This window comes from Otolemur garnettii, unplaced genomic scaffold (assembly GCF_000181295.1).
Source record: "Otolemur garnettii isolate 467f Iridium unplaced genomic scaffold, OtoGar3 scaffold00015, whole genome shotgun sequence".
In the NCBI taxonomy this organism is placed as follows: Eukaryota; Metazoa; Chordata; class Mammalia; order Primates; family Galagidae; genus Otolemur; species Otolemur garnettii.
Window position 1 is genome coordinate 12690316 of NW_003852410.1, and position 22403 is coordinate 12712718.

Below are 22403 nucleotides of genomic sequence, written 5' to 3' on the forward strand. Positions count from 1 at the left end.
ATCCCTCAAATTTTCAAAAACTAACTTGGAGTTTCTTTGTGACTTTAGATATATTTTTTCTAAAAGAACAGTGTCCCACATTGTAATTATATTCCCAGGGCAGGTTGTAAAGATCAGCCATAACTGACTTGAAGTATAAGGCCTAGTGGTTTCCATAGCAGTTGTTCTAGTTTACATGCACAAAAGTAGACCTACCACTTGATCCAGAATCCCACTACTGGGTGTTTACCCCCAAGGAAAAAAAGTCATTTTATAAAAAGATACCTGCACTAGAATGTTTATCAAAGCACAATTTATAACGGCAAACTATGGAACCAACCTAAGCGCCCTTCAACTATGATTGGTTAGAGAAAATGTGTGTGTGTGCGTACATGTGTGTATGTGTGTACATGTCCATGTGTGTATGTGTGGATGTGTGCAGGTGCATGCACAACACAGAGCCATAAAAAGGAGTGAAATGATGTCTTTTGTAGCAGCTTAGAACTGTAGACAATTATCTTAAGTATTCCAGGAATGGAAAAACAAATACCACGTATTCTCACTTACAAATGAGAACTAAAGGAAAGACAAACGTAGTCATGAAGTGATGTAATGGACACTGAAAACTATGAAGAAGGGAGTGTGTGAGGGAGGTGAGAGATAAAAATCTATTCATCATCTACAGTGTTCCCTGTTCTGGTGATGGGTAAACTGTTGACTTCACCTTGATGCAGTTCATCCATGTAACAAAAAACACTTGTACCCATAAGTTTTTTGAAATTAAAAAAGAAAACTTAGTAGGCACTTAAGAGGCTGTAATAATTAGTTAAAAATCTGTTTACGTAGAATAGATCCTACTTTCCAGCTTCTGAAGCAGGGAATAGCACAGACTTCCCTGGAGGAGGGTAAGAATAACATACTTCTTTGTCACTGCCTACTCCTAACTTTTACGGTGGTTCCTACAATGTTAGCAATGTTAGCAGATGATTAGAAAGTTAGAGAGAATGTTAGCAGATGGAGTGTGAGGACCAAAGCATAACATTCCAGATGTGGAACGTGGAGGTTTGAAGGATTTGAAACCTCAAATGCACTTCACTCTGGACCATCCCTTCCTCTGACTTTCTTTTGTACCTGTCCCAGATATTGAGGCATGAATATTTTCTCTCAAGACCATTTTAGAAAATAATAATAAAGGTAGGAGATTCAGATCAATTGCCATTTCCTAGATCATCAACAACAGAATAGTGGCTGTCTTACATAGTTCTTATTAGTAGAAAGGGCAGGAACTAACCTGTATTGAATGCTTACCATCTGACTGATGTTACCTGATTTTAATTTTCAAATGACAAATGAAGTATGAGAACTGTCCTTATATTTCCTATGTTCAAGTGAGAAAATGAAAACTTTGAAAAAGAGATTAATAAATATGACACAATGCTGGTAGAACCAGTGTTTTAACCAAGGGTCTTTGCTCTTGCCCATTCTGAGCTTGTAAAATACAATATCACACTCTAGACCTGACAATAAATTGTAAAAAAGTGCTCAACAGCTGCCTTTCCTAAAAATAAGTAGAGTTGAATTTTCTTAAGGTCCCTACCTTTATTGTCTTCTCATTTTCCATTGATTTCTGAGAGGGGCGAAGTTTTAAGTATCGTAAAAGTCTTTGCAAAGGAAATTGTTTCAAATTCATAGACATACTTCATTTTCCAAAACTTTCAAGGATCATAGGGCAGTTCAGAGTCTGGGAAGTGATGGTATTCCCCAGGGAGTTTCCAGACACTACCTGCCTACCCCATGCATCCAGGAGCAGGGGGTTGGCAGCTGGAAGAGAGCCCGGCCTTTAGCCCATTCCTGCCTCCTTCACTTCCCTTCTCCTGCTACCCCTGTTGCCCCTACTGATGAATTGACTAAAGGCCTTACTGTTCATACATCAAAAATGTATTCTGCTCTCTTAAGAAAAAAGAGAAAGATTTATTAGAAATATACTAGGACATCTCGTTGAATCAAAGAATGGGTTAAATAGCCAACCTGTTGGAGAACCTTAAACAGAAAAGCTCTGGGGCCTCAGAAAATCGTCTGCTTTTCCAGAGTACCAGCCCTAGTTTGATTGGCCCCAATACTCCACATCTCTCAAAACCGAGTTGCAAATTCTCCAGAGAGAAAATCTAATACACTCAACCTTAGACCAAGAATTGATCTCAGCATCAATCAGCCATGGCAGGGAGCAGGATCTTTTAACACAGAAATGGATATTGGGGGCAGGGAGAGTCCTGCTCAGAGCTATGTACTAAGAGGAGAGGATCACCAAGAGCCCCAGAAAACTCCAAGAGTGTTTATTACAAAGGGGTTCTTACAGTATAGTCACCTGCCTGTCCACTCCTTCAGAAGAGTATAATACCTGTGTCATTTGTGTTTATCCCTTCTGTGGGCCTAGACTAGAGAAGGCATTCAATCACTGCTTACTGAGTAAATGAACTTGGCCTTGATCTTTGTTTGGCAAAACAAAAAACAAGTAGTATTTATGGGCATGTACTTCTCAGATGTAAAATAGAGGGATGGAAAATAAAGACAAGGTGGAGGTAACAAAGGGAAAGAAGGAAAGAAAAGGAAATACCAAGAAAGAGGTGTGAGGGAAGAAAGTACTGGCTGCTACAGCTTTTGAGCAAGGAAAAATCTGTTGGTTAATTTGCCATCTTTTCCTAGGAAGTGAAAATGGACTAGTGTGTATATTTTCAAGACATGTTGCATGTTTTTTAAGATGTGATAAAATCTTCAAGTATGTTAAAATACTTTTTGAAAAAAGTAAGGGCTTTCATAGACTCTTAAAAATTAACTGCCAAAATTGCCATTGTGTTTCAATTTCTATTTTCAAACAGAGCCTACAGTGGCCCCGTCTCAAGTCTTTGCAAATAGCCTATCTTCCTCAGAAATTGAAGTTTCATGGAATACCATTCCTTGGAAGTTGAGTAATGGGCATTTACTTGGCTATGAGGTGATTTCTTTTAAAATTAACTTGTGTGTCTACGTTAACATGCTACCTTACTCTCCTTTCATTTAGAATTCTTCTTAACAATGACATTTTAGGAAATGTATCTTCGGTTGAAATTTACTTACCAGGCTGTCATTCCCCCGATGATCAGTGTGATCAATGGATACTGAATTTAACTCAACCAGTTGAATGGACGTAACTTCAGTTGGGGTAGAAAAGGAATAACAACAACAAAAAGAATATGAAAGGAAATCATGTATCACATGGGCCAAATATTCCACATGGGTAGATTGAAAAATGAGGATGAGATTTAACTGCAATATTAAGTTCATAGCATATTTATGCCAAGAGAAAACCACTGTCCTCCAGCTCTTTCTTACTTTCCTGGTGGCCTTGTTACTTGCAGGATTCTTTTCTAGGTTGTAGAGAAGTCATCTCTGTGTATATCATAATTCTTGCCTTCAAAACCTTTCCATTGAGTGAAATAAGATGGGAATAATATAACACCAAATGTAATGAAGGTCGACCTAGGTCTCCCAAACAGGAAATGTTTGTAGTGAAGAAGGAGAGGCCATCTTGAATGGTTCATTAAGGTGGTAAGACTTAACAGGACTTTCAAGGAAAAGTAAGTACATGTTGAGAGCTTGGGAAACATTCCAGATTAAGCATGGTGTATTGGAAGAAGAAAGGTCCTGCAGAAGGGGTGGCTGCAAAAAAGGCACAGGAGGGCAGGGTCATGGGGGGCTTTGAATGCAAAGAAGAACCATTTGGACAGGGCCCCAGATTTAGTAAGGAACAGCTGGAGAGAACTGGGAACATCTGAGCTAAGAATAGACAAATAAAATCTTAAGATTTTGTCAACAGTGATATTGTAAGAATCATCAATGGGATTTCATTCCCACCCACAGCTGCCTTCCTAGGAAACTTCCCTCATGCTTGTAATTCCTGATCCAGTGGCAGGCATACCCAGCACGTTTGCATCACAGGGCCACATTCCTCTCTATCTGCCAACACACCTTCAAATGGTGGCACCAGGTGGACACCTGATCAGTGGCAAATGCTCTGTGTACTGTTAAGATGAATCAGTCTCTTATTTTAGATACTTAAGTAAGAAATAATAGTGATTATAGTTAGTGGATGTAAGGTCTCCCTTTAGGCATCTCAAACTAAGGCCATTGATAAGCAGGACACAGCTGGTCTGCAGAGGTGAGCTGGAGCTAATATACTGCCAGGCACCTCCTAAAGAATGAAGGAAACAAAACTCCAGGGAGCCTTCAAGGGAGCAAAATAGAATAGCTCTTCGACAAATGTCTGGTTCCTAATTGGCCTGGTGTATTGCCTTTTAATATTGCCTTGCCCTTCTTTTGGGTAAATCCCTCCTTCATATTTGAACTTCCTAAGAGAGTTTCTCTTCCTTGTAACCAAACAATCATTGGTTTATTAACAATTCATATTAACAAATGAAACAGAGAAAGGATGATACATAGAGCAGTGATGCTCAAAGGAGGGACCATAGTCCAAAGACGCCTGAGTTATCTGAATCTGTTGTTAAAAGTCAGCACCCAGGGCAGTGCCTGTGGCTCAAAGGAGTAGGACGCCAGCCCCATATGCTAGAGGTGGCGGGTTCAAACCCAGCCCTGCCCAAAAACTACAAAAAAAAAAAAAGTCAGCACCCAGAACTCTCCCTAGATCCACTGAAGTCAAATATCTAGGACTGGGTCTTGTTAATGTACATTTTTACTAAATATCCATATGGAAACATCTTCTTACACACATAAATGTGTGAAATGCTAGCAGTGATGTGGAGAGACCTGATCAAAGAGAAAGTCATCTGGACCTAAGGAAAGGAAAGTAGGAATGAAGCAGTAAAACACCCCATAAATACAGCAGAACAACTTGATCAGCATTTAAAGGAAGTTGGTTAGAAGATTCATTTAATCCTATGACAGTGGATGTTAGCGATGAAAGCGGGACAGTGGGGTGAGGCAACAGTGTGTCCCCATTAGTTGGACAACAGACAATGGCATTGACAAGGAAGGTGGTGGGTGGAAAGAGCATAGTAGTGAGGGAGTGTGGTATGGAGAGAGTGCAGCTCTGGCCCCTATCCCCTGGAAAACCCAAATTCTGCCATTTTCCCATCATGTTGGGAAAGTTCCGTGAACCCCTGGAGCCTCAGTTTCCTCACCTGCAGAATGGGAGCAACAACAGGCTTTGCCTCACTAGGACATGGGGAGGATTGAATGTGATTAGATTTGTAATGAGCATCCCATAATTGCTGGCTCATCATAAATCATCAGTAGCTGTGAGCCACATCTCAGAAGACTTTTTGATAATTGATTAACATATTTTATCCCGAGTAATATTCTGTAGCAAATATTCAACTTTAAGCTTTTTTGTCACCAGAAAATGTGTGGCAGCAATCAAGAGGAGAGTCCTGGAAAAGACTTCCTTTCTAGGCTTGCTTCCAAAGTTTCAGCTGGGAAGGAGAGCATTCCATGCTTCCTGGAGGATGAGAGAAAAGAAAATGCTACCACACAACTGAGAAAAAAATAGAAGAGAAATTTAAATGGCCTTGGAAGAAATAGGTCTGGGGCTGATAAAGCCTCGTGGGGCCGACATCTTTCTATGGGCAGTGCCCAAGTTGGTGGCAAGACCATAGAAGGGAAGGCTGTGTTTCCCAGTGATTTCTCATTCACCAGACATGGCCCCAAACTGGTAGAACTCGAAGAATCAAATCAAATGTTATCAAATCAAATCATGACTTATTCTTTGCAAGGCTTATGGAAGGAAGACCCACAAATAACTGTGGTTGGATCTTCTATCAGCTGAGCAGGACGTAGGGTTCAATGTTAAATCCAATGTCTTAAAGACAATAAATGAACACATTGGGCACCTCTTAGATGGGGGACGAAGATGCACACGCACCATGGATAACTTTACCCTTTAGGAGCCATGTACAAGATCACAATTCCTGACCTGGCTGTAACTTGTAGAACAGTTAAGAGAAATAAATGAGATGTATATACGTTTTGATGTATACATGAATGGATTGTGAGATTCCAAGCGCAACAAGAGTGTTAGGAGTTGAAAAAGATCTTTGGAAAGCTTAAGGCAGGAAACTGTTAATTTTCTAATGTAGTCGTACACCATACCCAGACAACGTACACTCTTCTGGTGACAGATAAAGCCATGACTTCAGATGATACAATTCACCCATATAACAAAAAGCACTTGGACCCCATACACCACACAAGGACATTTTAGTACAGGATGGACTGCATGTATGACAGTGGTCCTGTAAGATATTACCATTATTTTTACTGTGTCTTTTTTATATTTAGATACATTTAGATATGTAAATACTTACTATTATCTTACATTTGCCTGTAGCATTCTGGAGAGTCACCTGATACCCAGGTTTATACTTTAGGAGCGATAGGCCATATTATATAACCTAAGGGTATAGTAGAATATAAACATACAGGTTTGTGTAAGTACACCCGATATACTAATTTGCCCAGTGATGCATTTCTAAAAACATGTCCCAATCAGTAAGTGACACATGACACTACATAGATTTCAGGTCATAAGGAGTCACCCAGACAAGGATATTTTATAAGAAAGTAGAATTATACCACTGTTAGTCATGTCCGGAAAGAGTTTCATGAAACAGAAAGAAAATCAAAGAATTATCATGGAGCCCTTATGGTGTCTAGTTATACACCACTGTAGAATTAAGTAGATCGGAGTTCAAATCTGCTAGGTTAGAATATAAAGTCTACAAAGGGCAGGCAACTCAGCCTGTTTGTTTACGTACGTGGCCCAAATGCCTGGAATAGCATCTGGCATACGAGAGGTGTGCGAAATGATGTATTGGTTGAATAAATGCAATTTTGGTTCTGCTATCCTACTGTGTCCTTGAGCGAGATGCTAAAGCTCTCCAAGGCTCAATTAAAATAGAGATAATAATGGTCAATAATTCACAGCATCATTTGAGAATTAAATAAGATAAAGCAGCCACTGTCAAAATGGCCCAAAGAGAATTGTGGCTTCCACTTTTCTCTGTTTTGAGTGCTGAGCGTTCAGATGCGATTGTACTGAAAGAACAGAAATTGAAAAGCCATGTACGGGAACACTCAGCACAACCCCAACGCGAGACCCCCCCAGCCGTGGTTTCTGGTGCCCTGATGTTGCTATGAACGTGGGAGGCACGAAAACATGAGAAGAGCTGAGAGAAAAGAGGGATTTTCTTGAAATGAATTACAGGTTAAAAACCCATCGCATCTTGCCTATGCGTGTAAAGAGGAGCAACCAGGGGGACCAAAGGCAGTATTAATACCATAGAGAAAGGAAAGGACTATTAAAAATCCCTTCCCCAAGTGCGTGGGAAGTATAAAGAGAAGGACAACAAGCTGCCAGAAAGAAGTCCCAATTTTAAAAATCCTACAGAATGATTTATGTGAGTCCACCAAGATAAAAACACATCTTTTCTTAGTTTCAGTAATGACTGAAAAATTAACCCTGGGCTGGGCAGGGAGAGATGAGTTCGCGGAGTATTTAATTATCAGTCGTGTGGCGCACTTTCTGGGTTGCATTTTCCCCCATTTGGCTTTAAAATTGTTAATGGCTCCAGCCTCTCTCTCATCTCAGTGAGGGTTGGTCATGTGCCACGTGGCACGCTGCTGCACACACCATCATTAGCATCCAGACTAATTCTCTTTCTGATTTGACCAAGCAGTAGTTGAGCAGCTCATTTCTCTGGGCTCCAATTTATTTTATCTGCTAAGCCATTACACTCAGGCTCAGATCTTTCTGGTGCCCTTTTGGGTAGGAACGAGAGACGCAGACGTGATTAAGAGGAGGCAGCCTTGAAGTTCAGGAATGGTGGGGGCCTGGTGAGCAAGAGCGCTCAAGTTCCAGCAGAATCTTGAAAGCCTTCTTGTATTTTGAAAGAAGAAAATCTGGGAGAACGACCTAAGTGACTAAAACAAGTCTCCATGTGTGAAAAGACACAGATCAGCCAAACTCAAACAGCACCGATGCCTTCTTCCAGCCTCCTGTTCCAAACAGCTGTGCAAAATATCTTCAGTTCCTAATACTTTAATTATAATGGGAAAAGATGTCAAATATTTGAGTACCTTTTTTGAGAAAATAAAAATCCCACTGGGGGGAATAAAACATACACATTGAGTCAGACAATTAAAACATATTTAAATAAACATAAGGCAGCCAAAATGCATTCAAGGAGTGTAATGCAGACTTTTGAAGTGGCTGCAAAGGACAGATACCCTGGAGTGAGCAGCAGCTGGACTATGAGTTGTAGGTTGCCCAAATGGTGTTGCGTTTCTTTTTAGGCAGAGATGGACCCTGCCAAACCACGGTCCAGCACTAAGGGATGCAAGGGAATAAATATCCCAGCCTCTCCTTCTAACCCCACCCCCATCTCTTACCTCCTACGAGCCACATCTAGCAAGAACCTGGAAGGCAAAGGAGTCAGACTAACATAGTTAAACTTGGTCAGCTCTCCCAGGGCTGAGAGCAGGATAAAAAACAGAGGAAGGTAGATCTGGATTTCTCTTCCTAAAAGATGTTGACTGCATTTTTGCTTGGCTTCTATTTACTTAAATGTGTCTGGTGTAACAGCTCAGTTAAAATATTTGCCTTTCTGTAAATCTGTAAGTCTAAACATAATTATTTTGGCCTATTAAGAGAGTGTTTCTGAATTAATACCTGTTCATTAATGGTTTGAAAGGATGCCATATCTTCAGTACATTATTGTTATAAACTGCATTTCATTTTAAGTTTAAATCAAGTGAAATCTCTGATGATGCAGTGATCTTAAGGACTCCCCGCAGCAGGAACATTCATTTTTGGAATGATCAGATGACTTGCAGAAAGAGAGATAACATTTTTAATCCTCACATTCCTCAATTTTTGTTTCTATTTACTTACCCAGATAAAAATATATAGCCTTGTGAAGGGGTTTCATATTTCTGAAGAAAAAGAAAATTGTACTCCCTCATCAAGAAGTTGGAATTTGGGTGTTTCTTAGGTGCATAGACTATTAGAACTTGAATTCCTAGCTTGGTGAATCTCTCCAGAGGAAGCAGGGAAGCATGTGTAAACTGTATTTGCTCAAGTCATTCCATGGTTTAACAATTTTTTGGGTCACTTTTCGTCACATTTTTAATTTTTAATTGAAAATAATTGTACATATTCATGAGGTACACAATAACGTTGAGATACATGTAATTTATAGTGATCAGATCAATTAGTATATCCACCATCTCAAACATACTTCTTACTGTTGAGAATATCCGGTCTCCTCCACCCCACTGTTTGAAACTGTGTAATGTATTATTGAGTGTTAGTGTTCAGGCTTTGCTCTGAGCGGTTGATGAGCAGGACAGACAAGCCCTGCCTCGGGTGTGACTCTGCCTCAACATCCTCACCGCCTGCCAAGTCCGGGCCAGTTAACTCCCTTCCCAGAAGCACATCTTCACCAGCAAGCCAAGGCGTCCAGGTCACCACCATTCCAGGAGGCTGCGAGCTGCAGTTCAGTCTCCCTCACCCTCCCCTCTGCAGCGGATTCGCCCTCCACTCTTCCCCACACTAAACTCAGAGTGAATTTACAGCACTACATATGAAAATTCCTGTATTTCTTCAGTTCGGGTAAATTCTCAGCCATGTTCCCTTTGAATGTTGATTTTTCCTTAATTTTTCTTTCTGGAACTCTGGTTGGGACATTTATGCTTTGCTTAGTGTCTCTCAGCTTTGATTTTATAATTTTATTTCTGTATCCAGGATATGTTCTGAGTTAATGAATTCCCTCTCCCACCATAAGTCTTCCACTTAGTCCGACCGCTGATTTTAGTTTTTTTTCTTTTTGATAAGAATAATTTTTAGGTGTAAGAGTTCTGCTTGTTACTTTTCAAATATGTATGATCTTCCTTTTCTTTACCATACATTCTTGCATGATAGATTCAGTCCCTTTGTTAGTAAATCTGGTTATTTTAAACAGAATTATTTTAAAGTCCACTTCAGATCAGGGCATAGCAGCTAGTCTCCCCGCTCAGAACTGCTGACTTTCTCTCTTGTTAAAGAGGTTCGTTGAGTGTTTGGCTCATTTTTTCAGAACCTACCTTCGTGTCTTATCAACTTTATATTAACTGTTTCTTCACATAACAATTACATCTGTCAACCTAGACACTTTCCTTTTCCCATCTCTGTGTTGTGGTTGTCCCTATATAATCCAAATTAGTGTGGAGATATTCTCTCCTCTCAGATGTAGAATTTTTCACTATTTAAATCTAAAATACAACTGAAAATAAAAATGGGGTCTTTGTCTTCCTTATTTATTGCCATCTTTTAAAAAAATGATCTAAACTTATATAAACATTTTTGAGGAAAATTGTATCAACATGAATGAATATTCATAGAAAACGAGCCATATTAATGACACTGCTTTATGTTTTAAATATATGTATTCTCAAGTCTTCTAGTCAAGCTATTTAGAAGGTTTTACAGGGTGGACATAAAGTCCAAGTGCAATATACTATATTAAACTATATTAAATTGCACATGAACTTCACATCCACCCTGTATAATTAGTCTTAATTAACTACTATCATATTCAAGTTTGACGCAATTTTTTTCTGTATCTAAATATTTTTAATACCTCTCAGCATCTAAGTTCTAAAAATAAATCTCGTTCTGATGCATGGAGATTGGTTAAAGTACTTCAGAACGTGGTGCTATGAAAAAACTTCAAGTACTTTCTATAAATAGATTTATAAAAGAGATTCCATATGAAATTGTAAATTGTTTTTATTCTTTAGCGCAGTCTCCTAAGGAACACTTTCCTGGGTAATATTTTTTGAGGTAATTTGATATATCACAAAAAGAATGGCCCAGGGATTAAAATCTTGCAAGAGGCCAAAGCTAGCACAGGATGATATTCAGTTACGTAACTCCTCCAGGCCCCTCCTGTTCCTTCTGTTTAAATGAGGATTATTATAGCTCATATTTCTGTGATTTTTCCCAATAAAAACTTTGTTCCAAATGTTTATAACATTTTATTATAATTCTTAATTATGTCTCATTTTTGTCAATAACCAGACAGTGCTGTCAAGGGCAAGGAGCGTGACTTATCATTTTGGAGTCATGTAAACCTAACAATACCCGTAATGTTTAATATTAGTGACTTGGTACAAGGTTTTAATATCAACTAACAGGTTTTTTTGTCTGTAGATTTATTTAAAAAACAAAACATGTATTCACCAAGTCCTTATCATTGGGTTTACATTTCTTTTTGAAATCCTTACAAAAGTTAATAACTCTTTTCCAAGAAAAATGCACAGATATGCCAGCATGAAAACAGCATTTTGTTTGTCTTTAAGGAAGCCTATAGTTCCATGTATGGAAAATATTATTCTTGGGCAGCACCTGTGGCTCAGTGAGTAGGGTGCCTGCCCCATATACTGAGGGTGGTGGGTTCAAACCCGGCCCCAGCCAAACTGCAGCAAAAAAATAGCCGGGCATTGTAGCGGACGCCTGTAGTCCCAGCTACTCAGGAGGCTGAGGCAAGAGAATCTCCTAAGCCCAGGAGTTGGAGGTTGCTGTGAGCTGTATGACACCACAGCACTCTACCAAGGGCAACAAAGTGAGACTCTGTCTCTACAAAAAAAAAAAAAAAAAAAAGAACATATTATTCTAGTACAATATTGATTTGCTCATTTGGGATGGTTACTGAAAACCCTGAGATTTATAATCTACTATTTTTAAGACATAATTTTATAGTTGCTTATTTAAAAAAAAATAGTAACTTCTAATATCTTTTGCTCAGAGGATTAAATGTGGTTACCCTATGCAGCCCATAAACACATTTTATATAATCCTCACAGTGTCTTTAAAAAATTGAGCCAACTCTAAATTTGGGACATTTCACATTCACCTCAGGTTCTGCTTTCTTTAAAAAATAATAACAATAAAATAAAGGATCAGATCTGTAAATACCAGGTTCACCTTCCTCCACTCAGCCAGCAGCTAGCTGGAGCTCTGTGCCTGAAGAGGATCTTTTGCCATCCCACTTGCCACAGTAGCCCAAGTTTTCATTATCTCCAAGGCTCTGAGGATCAATGGCCGTTCTCATTATGCTCAAACTGCTGTGTAATTGGACAAATAAGCAAAGTGATTTCTTCTTTTTATATTCTGCTATTGAATCGAAGAATGAAGTGCAGAACAAGAAAGCCGCATACTGCAAGAAAGATAGGAGCGAACCTGTTTCTTTATAAAGTAAAAAAGAAATGCCTGTGCCTTCATAGGTGCCCAGGTGTATGATATATTCGTGCCAACTGTGCGGCCGCTGCTTCAATTGATCACACGGGAATGCCTGGTCTTATTCCTATGCGAGGAATAGTTATACTTTCCAGGAGCCATTTATTTGTATGTTTTGTTGTTTTGGGTGGTGTTTACATTTTTACCTGTTGGACAATCCAAACTTTCTAGCAAAGCCTAGCGAACCTTTCTACGATGGTTGGGAAGCATGTATTTTTCTCTTCCTTTTTCTGCCCTTATTCTTCTTTCTAGCATTCATTTGTCGTTATTTTTACACGATAGACGCATATCTCTTTACGCAAGGTCTAAAATCATTCTGCCTGGTTGAGAATAACGAAATACATGTACAAATACTTCAAGGTACAGTTAGATTTAAAGTCAGCTCTTTTAACGGCTTTTTTCTGCTCCACTCTGCATACACAGGTAGGCTTGTTGACATTTGGCCATCACTGTGGGAGAATCCAGTGGCCAGCTGGCTTTTTAATGGTCTTTTCTCTGACAGTTCACTTTCTTCACAGAAGGCACCTCCGATCTCCAGTGGAGTTCGTGCACGGCTGCCAATATTCTGGAGCTAAGCTAGGTCAGGGTTGGTTAAGGGTTGAGAAAGGGGGCGATTGAATCTGTTAGCTATGCAGATTTCCCCTTAGTCTCCCGTTAGAATGCCGCAGCCTGGTCATACTCAGTACTTCCTCTCTTTGAGTTTATCTGGTTCACAAATACGTGTATTACCTGTCTCCTCTGAGAGTCCTTTTCCTCTCTTTTCACTGCTGTGACAGCCTCATGCAGCACCTAGCACATAGTAGGTCCTTAGTGAGTATTTGTCTAATAAACAAGGATATAAATTACAGAACCCATTTAAAGAAAATCACGGAACGGAAAAGGTAAAATGTTGTCAAACCTTAGCGTGTGTGATGTCTTCCGTCCCCAGGTGCGGTACTGGAACAGTGGAGGAAGGGAGGAGTCCTCGAGCAAAGTGAGAGTGGCAGGGAATGAGACATCGGCCAGGCTCCGAGGCCTGAAGAGCAACCTGGCATATTACACAGCTGTCCGGGCGTACAACAGTGCTGGCCCTGGTCCCTTCAGCGCCACAGTTAATGCAACCACCAAGAAAACTCGTACGTATATTCTGATTTTTTTGAATGGCAAGCCAATGAATTCACATTCAAAATGATAGCCTTCTGTATCATTTTAAAACGACAGCCCAAGTCATTATCCCACTGGATGATATAGATGCAACTTCAAAGCCCTGTAAACACAGACCCACACATATCCTTACCCTGGTGATATCCCTAACTCTTTAGGTAGAGATCGCGTGTGAAAATGCATGTGCACCTCTTGGAAAATCTGACTGTGAGGTATTAAGCTAAATCTATCCACTTTTCTTTTAAAATGTGATGAGCTTAGTTGGTTCACTTCCACCTATTTTTAGTTTCCCAAAAAGCTTGAGGATTTCTGGTAAGTGTGAATAAGTTAATGCCAAAGAATCAGAGGGATTTTTTTTTTCCTTTACTCTTCTTTTCTACATTATTCACAAAATGGCAATGTGCCTTAACAGGTTATCATCAGAAGATGCTGGTCCACCTGGATATGTTGATAGTTTTTAAAAAATACAACCAGAGATGTCAGTTTTGCCTTCAAAGCCAAGGTTATGTATTCACAGTTCGATTCATTAGCTCCAATTATGAGTTACGATTAAACTAGTCTATAAGAAAGTCAGTGATAGAACATTTTGGAGTTGCCCACCCGTATTTCAGTTAAACTGATCACACAGTATATGGTTAATCTTGTGTTGTGTCACTACTTTCTCACAATGCAACCATGGAGTTGCTGTGGTTGTTATCATCATAACTGATACTGATGGGAAACGTTCTGTGTCCCAAGTACTTGTGTGTTCATTTCCACATTTAATCCTCATAACTTCCCAGATGAGGTGGGTCTCATGGTTACCTCCATTTTAAAGGTGAGGAAAGTGGGGTATGGCCAGGATTAGGTAACTTTAGCACAGTGAAACTTTTACTTACAGGAAATTGTTTTCTTAATTTATTTTCACAATTTCTTAATTCAGTAAAAATCTCTGCTTAACTAGCTTAAGAATGAGACAATTGTTACACTTGGTGACCAATTTCATTAATGCATTTGTTTTCATGTGTCATTCACAAGTTTTTTTAAAAAACATACATTGGTTGGCTAAAATTGCTTGAAAAATTGCCAATAATATGATTGAAGTGAATGATTAGCTAACATTTTCTGAGTAATTTAGAATGTATGCATATAAAGTATATTTCTTTTTTCTTATTTTTATTAAATCATAACTTTGTACATTGATGCATTTATGGGGTTCAGGATACTGGTTCAATAATAAATATATTTCTACTACTTTAAATGTTAATTAACCACTGTTAATTTGATCAGAAGAGTTCATATATTTATTTTTGCATTATCTATAGAAAAAGGAGTATGGCAACAATTTGCCAGTATATTAAGCATTGCAGAGCAAACGTTTAGACACAAACCATTTGAATCCCTTGTTAAGATCCGTTTGTAAGCAACTAACTAACATAATAATTTAATAGCATTCTTCCCTAATTATTAGGGGAAGTCTGACCCAACCACTTATTCATAACACATGAATAAGGACCAAGGAGCAGATGGGTTTGGCAGTGCACAAACTGAAAATATTATGTGTTTACAAAGTTTTACTAAATATGTTTGATTTTTTTCAGTAACGATTCTGCATTCATAAGGGTCAAATAGCATTATTATTTATATATTGTAAAGATAGTGCCTGAGGGAGTTTGTCTAGAACTGTGGAGGGTTGAGGAGGCGGAGCGGAGGCAGAAGGTGAGTGGAGGGAGGATGGATGACATTGGGCAGGATCCACCGAATGTGCACAATACCCCGGTCTTCAGCACACCCCTTGGGCAAAGGGCTCTTCTATAACTTGAACTTTACCTTGGAAGTGAAAACATCGTAACCCAAACATTTGTACCCTCCTTTTAATTTAAAATTTAAGAAAAGGCAGTGTCAGTCAAGAATTCTTACTGATTTGATGACTTGCGAGGAAATTGTGATTATACAAGAGTGGGTTGTCATGGAAGAATCAGTAAAGAACTTAGTGAACTGGTAAGGAAGAGAATAATCGATAGAAACACCATGGCAATGTAAAGTGAATAAAATAAATTTTTTTGAAAAGGCAAAATCTCTTTATAATTTAGAGATGGCACATAAATACCCAATCTAAAGTACAAACTTTCAGGTAACAATGAAAATTATGGTATTAATAGCTAATGGATTGATTCTTAATTCCCACAGCAATGCCATGATGTGGGAGCTATTATGAATAGTATCCTCACTTAGAGACACGGAAGCCGAGGCACTTAGAGGTTACATAACTTGACTGAGTTCACAGAGTAAGTGACGGGATAGGCATCCAAATCCAGACAGGCTTCACCCCTGTGTCATCCTCCCCTTCAGCCAGATAGTTGGGCTAGTCACGACTCATTTACCACTTACATTGACTGTGACTTTGCTTAAGAACTTCTGTGTTCACAGAGCTGTAGTCTGTTGGGACTTCCAACAACTGAATAAAACCTCTCAAAAATAATGCATTCCTATGGCCACAATGTCACTGGAGTCTGCATATTGATCTATAGGCCTTATTAGGGAAAATTTCTACATTGGGTGGGAATTTCATACAGATAATTGAAATCCCTAATCCTCCTAGAATTGTATAAGAAGAACATGTGTTAATTTTAAAATTTCATTCTAGTGATATATTAAATATGTACCAAAGTACAAGTAAACCAGAATCTTTTATAGCCGTTCATAATATTGTTACTGGTAGCTCTTAAGAGTCACCCTCAGCTCTGATGTGGTTTAGCTTCAAATCCTATTTAGGAATTTTGTGATTATCTGTGTAAAGAGAATTATCCATCTGCCCCAGGAATAAAGAATTAAAATAACATTTTTGATTACTTGCCTGCTATCTGTCCTTCCCTATGGACTGCAGACTTTACGGGGAGAGAGTCCTTTCGTGTCTTATTCACCAATCCCCCGCACATAGGAACTATGATTAGATGCTGATTGGACAGAAGGAACTTAAAGAAGCAGGCCATCCTCAAATATGTTTATTAATCAAATTTACTTCCTCTGGGCCTCACCCTGGGAGTGCAAAACACCTACCGTAGTTCTTTACTATCTTGCTCAAAATGTGCAAGTTTTTAGACTCATAATTGCAGAATTCTGTATGCAAGATTTTATATCTTGGGTAATATTTCTGATTAACGTAAAATAACACAAGGATTCTCAAACTGAGTATGGTACTTTCATTAAACACTTAATTTTTGATATCTGGATACTTGTGTTTTTTAAATACATTTTGAAGTTAAACACTAATCAGCCTCTTCAAATAATCTGGGAAGGTTTTCTGTCCCTGCAACCCAAAGAGAGCTAATTCTTCGCTCCTTCTATCTAAAGGGACTGATGAAGGGAATTTGCAGCTGGTTTAAAAAGGATAGAGTGTCGGTTTCTAAAGGGTTTCTAAAAGGAAATCTATAGAGAGTTTTATGTGCAGTATCTGTAGGACAAATATTCTGCTTTTTATAACAGAAAAGTCAAGTGGTAATCTTGACTTTCAGTACTGATGGACCCTGGCACTCAAACAACATCCTCAAGAATCATGCATTAAGATCTCAAACTGAATATTTCTAATACAGTTTTTGGTGGCTCTTTCCACCCCATCTAAAACCTGTCTCTGCTGTCGGAGTCCCCATTTCCGTGAGTTCCACTCCATTATCCCAGTATTCTTTTTCCCTCAGACCCTACCACTAATCCAGAATCTGACTTTTCAATCTATGCAGAATCTACCCTTTTCTTCTTGCGTTCTGCTGCTGCCAGTTCAATGTCCCCTCTCTCCCATGAAGCAGGTGAGGGGTCAGTGGCCCTTCACCGTCCTGCTGCCTTCTGCCTCTGTTTGCCTTAGGCTGAGTGATCCTGATGTCACATCCCTACTAAAAAACCTTCCAGTCATTTCCCATCCCACTCCAGATAAGTGCTGAATTCTTCAAATGCCAGACAGGGCCCCGCGCAGTCCGCCCCCATTCCTCCTCCAGCTGATGTCCTGCTGTATTTATTCCTCCTGGGTCATCCTACTTCCTGCTTCATCCTCCTCCTCTGTATCTGCTGTTCCCTCTGCCTGGAAAACTCTTCCTGTCTTTTTTGTGTCTTCACTCAAAGAGAGCTTCAGTGCCACCTGTCTGCCACCTCTCCTGGCAACTTTACTCTTGTGCCTAGTGCGTAGAGCCGCCACACAGCCTCTGTCTTGTACACATTTACTTTATCATGATTTCCCAGTCTGCGTGACCAGAGTGTCAGCTCTTTCAGGGCAGAGATTCTGCCTGCTCTGTCCCCAGTGCTCCGCCTCAGGTGTCTAATCATAGTTGTAAGTATTGCTGATTAAACAATGTCTCTGTCTGCTTCTTATTTCTACTCCATAGTGGCATCATTCCTACCAGGTTCCCTCTTGAGGGTGGCAATCTTGCCACAGGCGACTCAAGGACTATTTTCTAACACCCAGACACTCCAGGAAAGGTAGCCAAGTACTTCCTGATTATTCCAGAGGAACTAAGTTTCTTGTGAGCTCATCTCTAGTCAATATCCATTTCTGAACCCATTGTTGTGGCCAGTTATTAGAAAAGCTTGATGAGCCTGGTCTCAGTCACACGCCTGGAATCCCCCCAGGGATCTATCTGTTTCTGCCTTCACTAATTATTGTATGGGTAGGCCTACTTGGGAAAATAGTGTAATATTACACGGCACGGTCTGTTTTGCATTTGAGTCTTTGCTTTTTCAAATGAAATGCTCATCCATGTAAACTGAACCAAAATCAGTTGCCTGAATTTAAGGAAACTGATAAAGTGTGTCTTCAGGGAGTAAAAAGGGAATGTGGTAAGATGAGCCCTAAGACAATGTGAGTCCCAATATTTCAGAGTTTTGGTGAAGTGAATACTCTTTCCCCAAACACATAATTCTGAAGTTGTAAAGTTTTCATGTGCACCACTGAGTTTTATAATCATCCAGGATAAGTTCTGGCTCAGGATACTCATTAATGTGACATCCCCCAGGTTCCGTGTGTGATGCCCCTTCTCAATTTCTGCCTTTTCTGCCGGTCTCCTCCACTAATATGCACCCCGTGTCTTTTCTTAAAGATGGAGTTACCATTTTTACTTAAATAAATGTAAACAGAAAAAGGAAACAAACTTTCTGAAAGTGGAGGACAAGTGTCATTGCCTGAAATGGATGTTAACCGAGTATTAAGTTTAATAATAATAAATACAATGAAAAATGTCACCTTCCTTTTTAAATACTAGCAACATACTCTTGCTGATAGAAACCTCTAAAGCTGCTCCTCTCTCTAATGTTGATATTGAGAGGATGTTAATGACCTAGCAGCCACTAAACCTAACTTTCTCTTCAAGGTCATGGATAGCCCTAAAGGGAATTTCTCTCCAGGTGACTGAATGCTATTTGTTGACTTTTTTGAGTATCACAGCCGACATAATCATCTTTGACTTAATCATCTTTGTGTATGACGTACCACAAAGCCCACACACAGTGATGGAATACACTACTTCTTAATGTGCATTCCTCAAATTAATGAGTTTTTTGGTTTTTTTTTTTTTTTTTTTTTTCCTATCTAAGGGCTTCAGCAAAGTCATTCTAGATTTTTCTCTTTGTTTAAAAAGGTTAACCTTTACCAGAATTCAAACAGGAAGTTAGAGCTAATACAGAATCAAGTAAGTCCTCTGGCCAAATGTGTAAATCTTAACAAACTTAATTTTGTAAGAGCTTTGGCACTTTTTTGAAAAATTTGTCCCACTTGCATATGAATCCTCTAAGTGCTAAACCAGAGGATCCCGACCTTTTGGCACCAGAGACCAATTGCATGGAAGACAGTTTTTCTAGGGGTCAGGGGTGGGGAGAGCATTAGAGTCTCAAAAGGAGCACATAACTTAGATCCCCCTTATACACAGTTTACAGTATGGCTCATGCTTCTCTGAAAATCTGGTGCCACCACTGCTATGACAGGAGGCAGAGCTCAGGCAGTGATGTGGGCAGAGCGATGGGAAGCCACTGTGAATACAGATGAGGCTTCACTTGTCTGCGGTTCACCACCTGCTGTGCAGTTCAGTTCCTTACAGTTTATGGACCAGCACCGGTCCATCCGTGGTCCAGGGACTGGGGACCACAGCTTTAGGCAATTGTGAATGGTCTCTTACAATCTCAAATATTTCTATTCAGAGAAGGAGAAATTTCATGCAAAAAAATTCCCAGACATTGAAAACCAAAAGTCAAAGAAATACTTTTCCTGCTATTCTAGGTTGGACCTTCAGGCCAGTGTTTTCTCAGCTTCCAGATGAGTCATAAAGTAGATGTTTTGTTGTCTTTTAAAATACTGGGTCAATTTGCAGGGATAACATCTTGTATCTAATTTTAATATTTTCAATGATTCTGAGACAAATATATTTCACTGTTGAGAAGAAACAGGTTTTGGCTACTTGTGCACAATGCCACATGTTTAAACCACTTAATTATAAATGTTAATGATCATCTTAAGTGAAGATGAACTTTTCTATCATAAAGTTAACCTTCTAGTGACTGGTGATAACAACTATGATCATGTATTACCATCAGCTTACAAAGAAAGAAAAGAGAAATATACTAAGTTTTGTACAATTAATCACACTGCAAACATATGTTCTTATAACATCATATTTTGAAAGTAAGTGCCAGCTTCACCATAACCACTGTGGAGACGGCACCATTGAAGACTCCAGAAAATAATATTCTTTATTTTAACAGCCTCTGCTTTTTTATTGTACAAAGGGAAAATAGTCATTGTAGGAAATTTGGGAAAAAAAGAAAATTGTAAAGAAGAAAATTAAAATCATCTATAATCCTGTCATCCAGAAATAACTTCATTAATACCCATTGTCCTTCTTTCCAGCCTTATGTTCTATGGAATGTTTCTCCTATACAGTGGAGATTGTGCTGTATCCTCAATTACCTCTATACTTACACTATAAGTGTGTGTGTGTAATATTCCATTGTGATAAACACCACAATGTATGTGGTCATTTTCTTATTGATGGGTATGTCTTAGATCTTCTGCTCCCCGGCTTCATCCAGTCACAGTAATATGACAATAATCACTTGTTTACAGGCAGCTGTCTGCAGAATAAGTAAAATTTATAAAGCTGATAATGAGGCATCTGAAAATGAAATACACAGAAGATCATGAGAAACAATAATAATAAAAAACCTTTCAAGATATTATTTTGTTCTGTAACGTTTGAAAACACTTAAATAATTTTATTGTCTGTCACATAGAGTTGTGCCATAAATCTAGGGATATCCTGCCTTTTTACTAGACTTGAATCCGTTTTTACCATTTTTTCTATTTTAGCATCCTATCACCAACAGAAATTGAGTTCACAGAGAAAAAAAAAATCTGTATGATATGAATGCTGACAGATGATTCCCCAAATACTTCAAAATGTAAGCCACATACAAATCAAGGTAGATCTAGCAAAGTTTGGAATTCAACACCTTCTCGGTTACACTTCCACACAAGTTAGAATAGTAAAGGTAAAATTAGAAAAGATACCCTGTCACCTGTTTCCTGCCCATTCCTACTCGGTCACAGGGATCCATGCTTCTACAAAGTTCACTGTGTCTCTTCAGTCATTTAAATACTGCTTAACAGCTGTAATGATCAGACTAGGCTAATCCAGGTTAGAGTATGACAAAGCCTCAAATCTTCAGCCATTAAAAAAGATGGAGACTTTACATCTTTTGTATTCACCTGGACTGAGGTGGAACACATTCTTCTCAGTAAAGCATCACAAGAATGGAGAAGCAAGAATCCAGTGTACTCAATTCTAATATGAAAGCCATAGATAACCTAATACAGGGTGAGGGGTAGTGGAATGAGCAAGTGGGGAAGAGAAACACATATTAAAATATGTATTTTTTAAACATATATTTGCTGTGTAATTAATTGTACAAAACATAATATATTTCTCTTTTTTTTTTCTTTGTAAGCTGATGGTAATAGGATGACTTACATGATCATGGTTGTCATCCCCAGTAGCTGGAAGGTTCCCTTATACTTGAAAAGGGGATGGGAGTGTGTGACACACCTCTTAGGGGTGGGACACAATTATAAGAGGGACTGTACCTAACAAATCCAATCAGTGTAACCTAACTCTTTGTACCCACAATGCATCCCAAACAATAAAAAGTAAAATAAAGTAAACTATGCATGTTTCTTTCCCACTCATCCATCATGAGAGAGATTCAGCTCTGATCCGTTCACTCCAGGACTCAGACTGAAGGAAAAGCCAAACTCATCACAGAGGGAAGAGCAAATGGGCTTCAGTGGTTTTTGAAGCTGCCAGTTGGAAGTGGCCCATTTCCCTTTTTATCCTATTCCATTGATGGAAGCGAGTCCCGTCTACAATGACGCCTCGTGTCTATGACTTGCCGATAAGAAGGGGAAATGCATCTTTCCCCAGGCAGGGAACCACGGGAACCATGCCCAAGCCCAACAACTGCGAGAGGCAAGAAAACATTCTCTTCCCAAGGAGCAGGGGAATTAAACAGCGCTGGTCTGAATCCATGTGGTACCTCTCACTGGTTGTGGAGCATAGCAAATTGTTTTAAATTTCTAATCACAGTGAAGCGCATTAACATTTACCATCTAACCATTTTTAAACATGCAGCCCAGTGTTAAGTATGTTCACATTCCTGTGCACGTCTCCAGAATTACTTTCATGTGCCAGGACGACTCTGTGCCTGTCAAACAAGTCTCCGTTTTCTCCTTCCCCAGCCTCAGGCAACCACCACTCTCCTTTCTGTCTCTATAAAGTTGACTACTCTAAATGTCTCATACGGGTGGAATCATAGTGTTTGTCTTTTTGTGAGTAGCTTATGTCATGTTTAGCATGTCCTCGAGGTTCATCAATGTTATAACATGTGTCACAGGTCATTCCTTTTTAAGGCTGAATAACATTCCATTGTATAGATACACCACATTGGT

The 22403-nt window shown here is 39.2% G+C and overlaps 1 protein-coding gene across 1 annotated transcript in view; it reads left to right on the forward strand.

Moving 5' to 3' along the window:
• CNTN3 (contactin 3) overlaps positions 1-22403 on the forward strand; it is a 293914-nt gene that overhangs the window by 265623 nt on the left and 5888 nt on the right. The window contains 2 exon segments of the mRNA XM_012802498.2: positions 2856-2971; positions 13233-13419. Coding sequence (XP_012657952.2) covers positions 2856-2971; positions 13233-13419 — 303 coding nt within the window.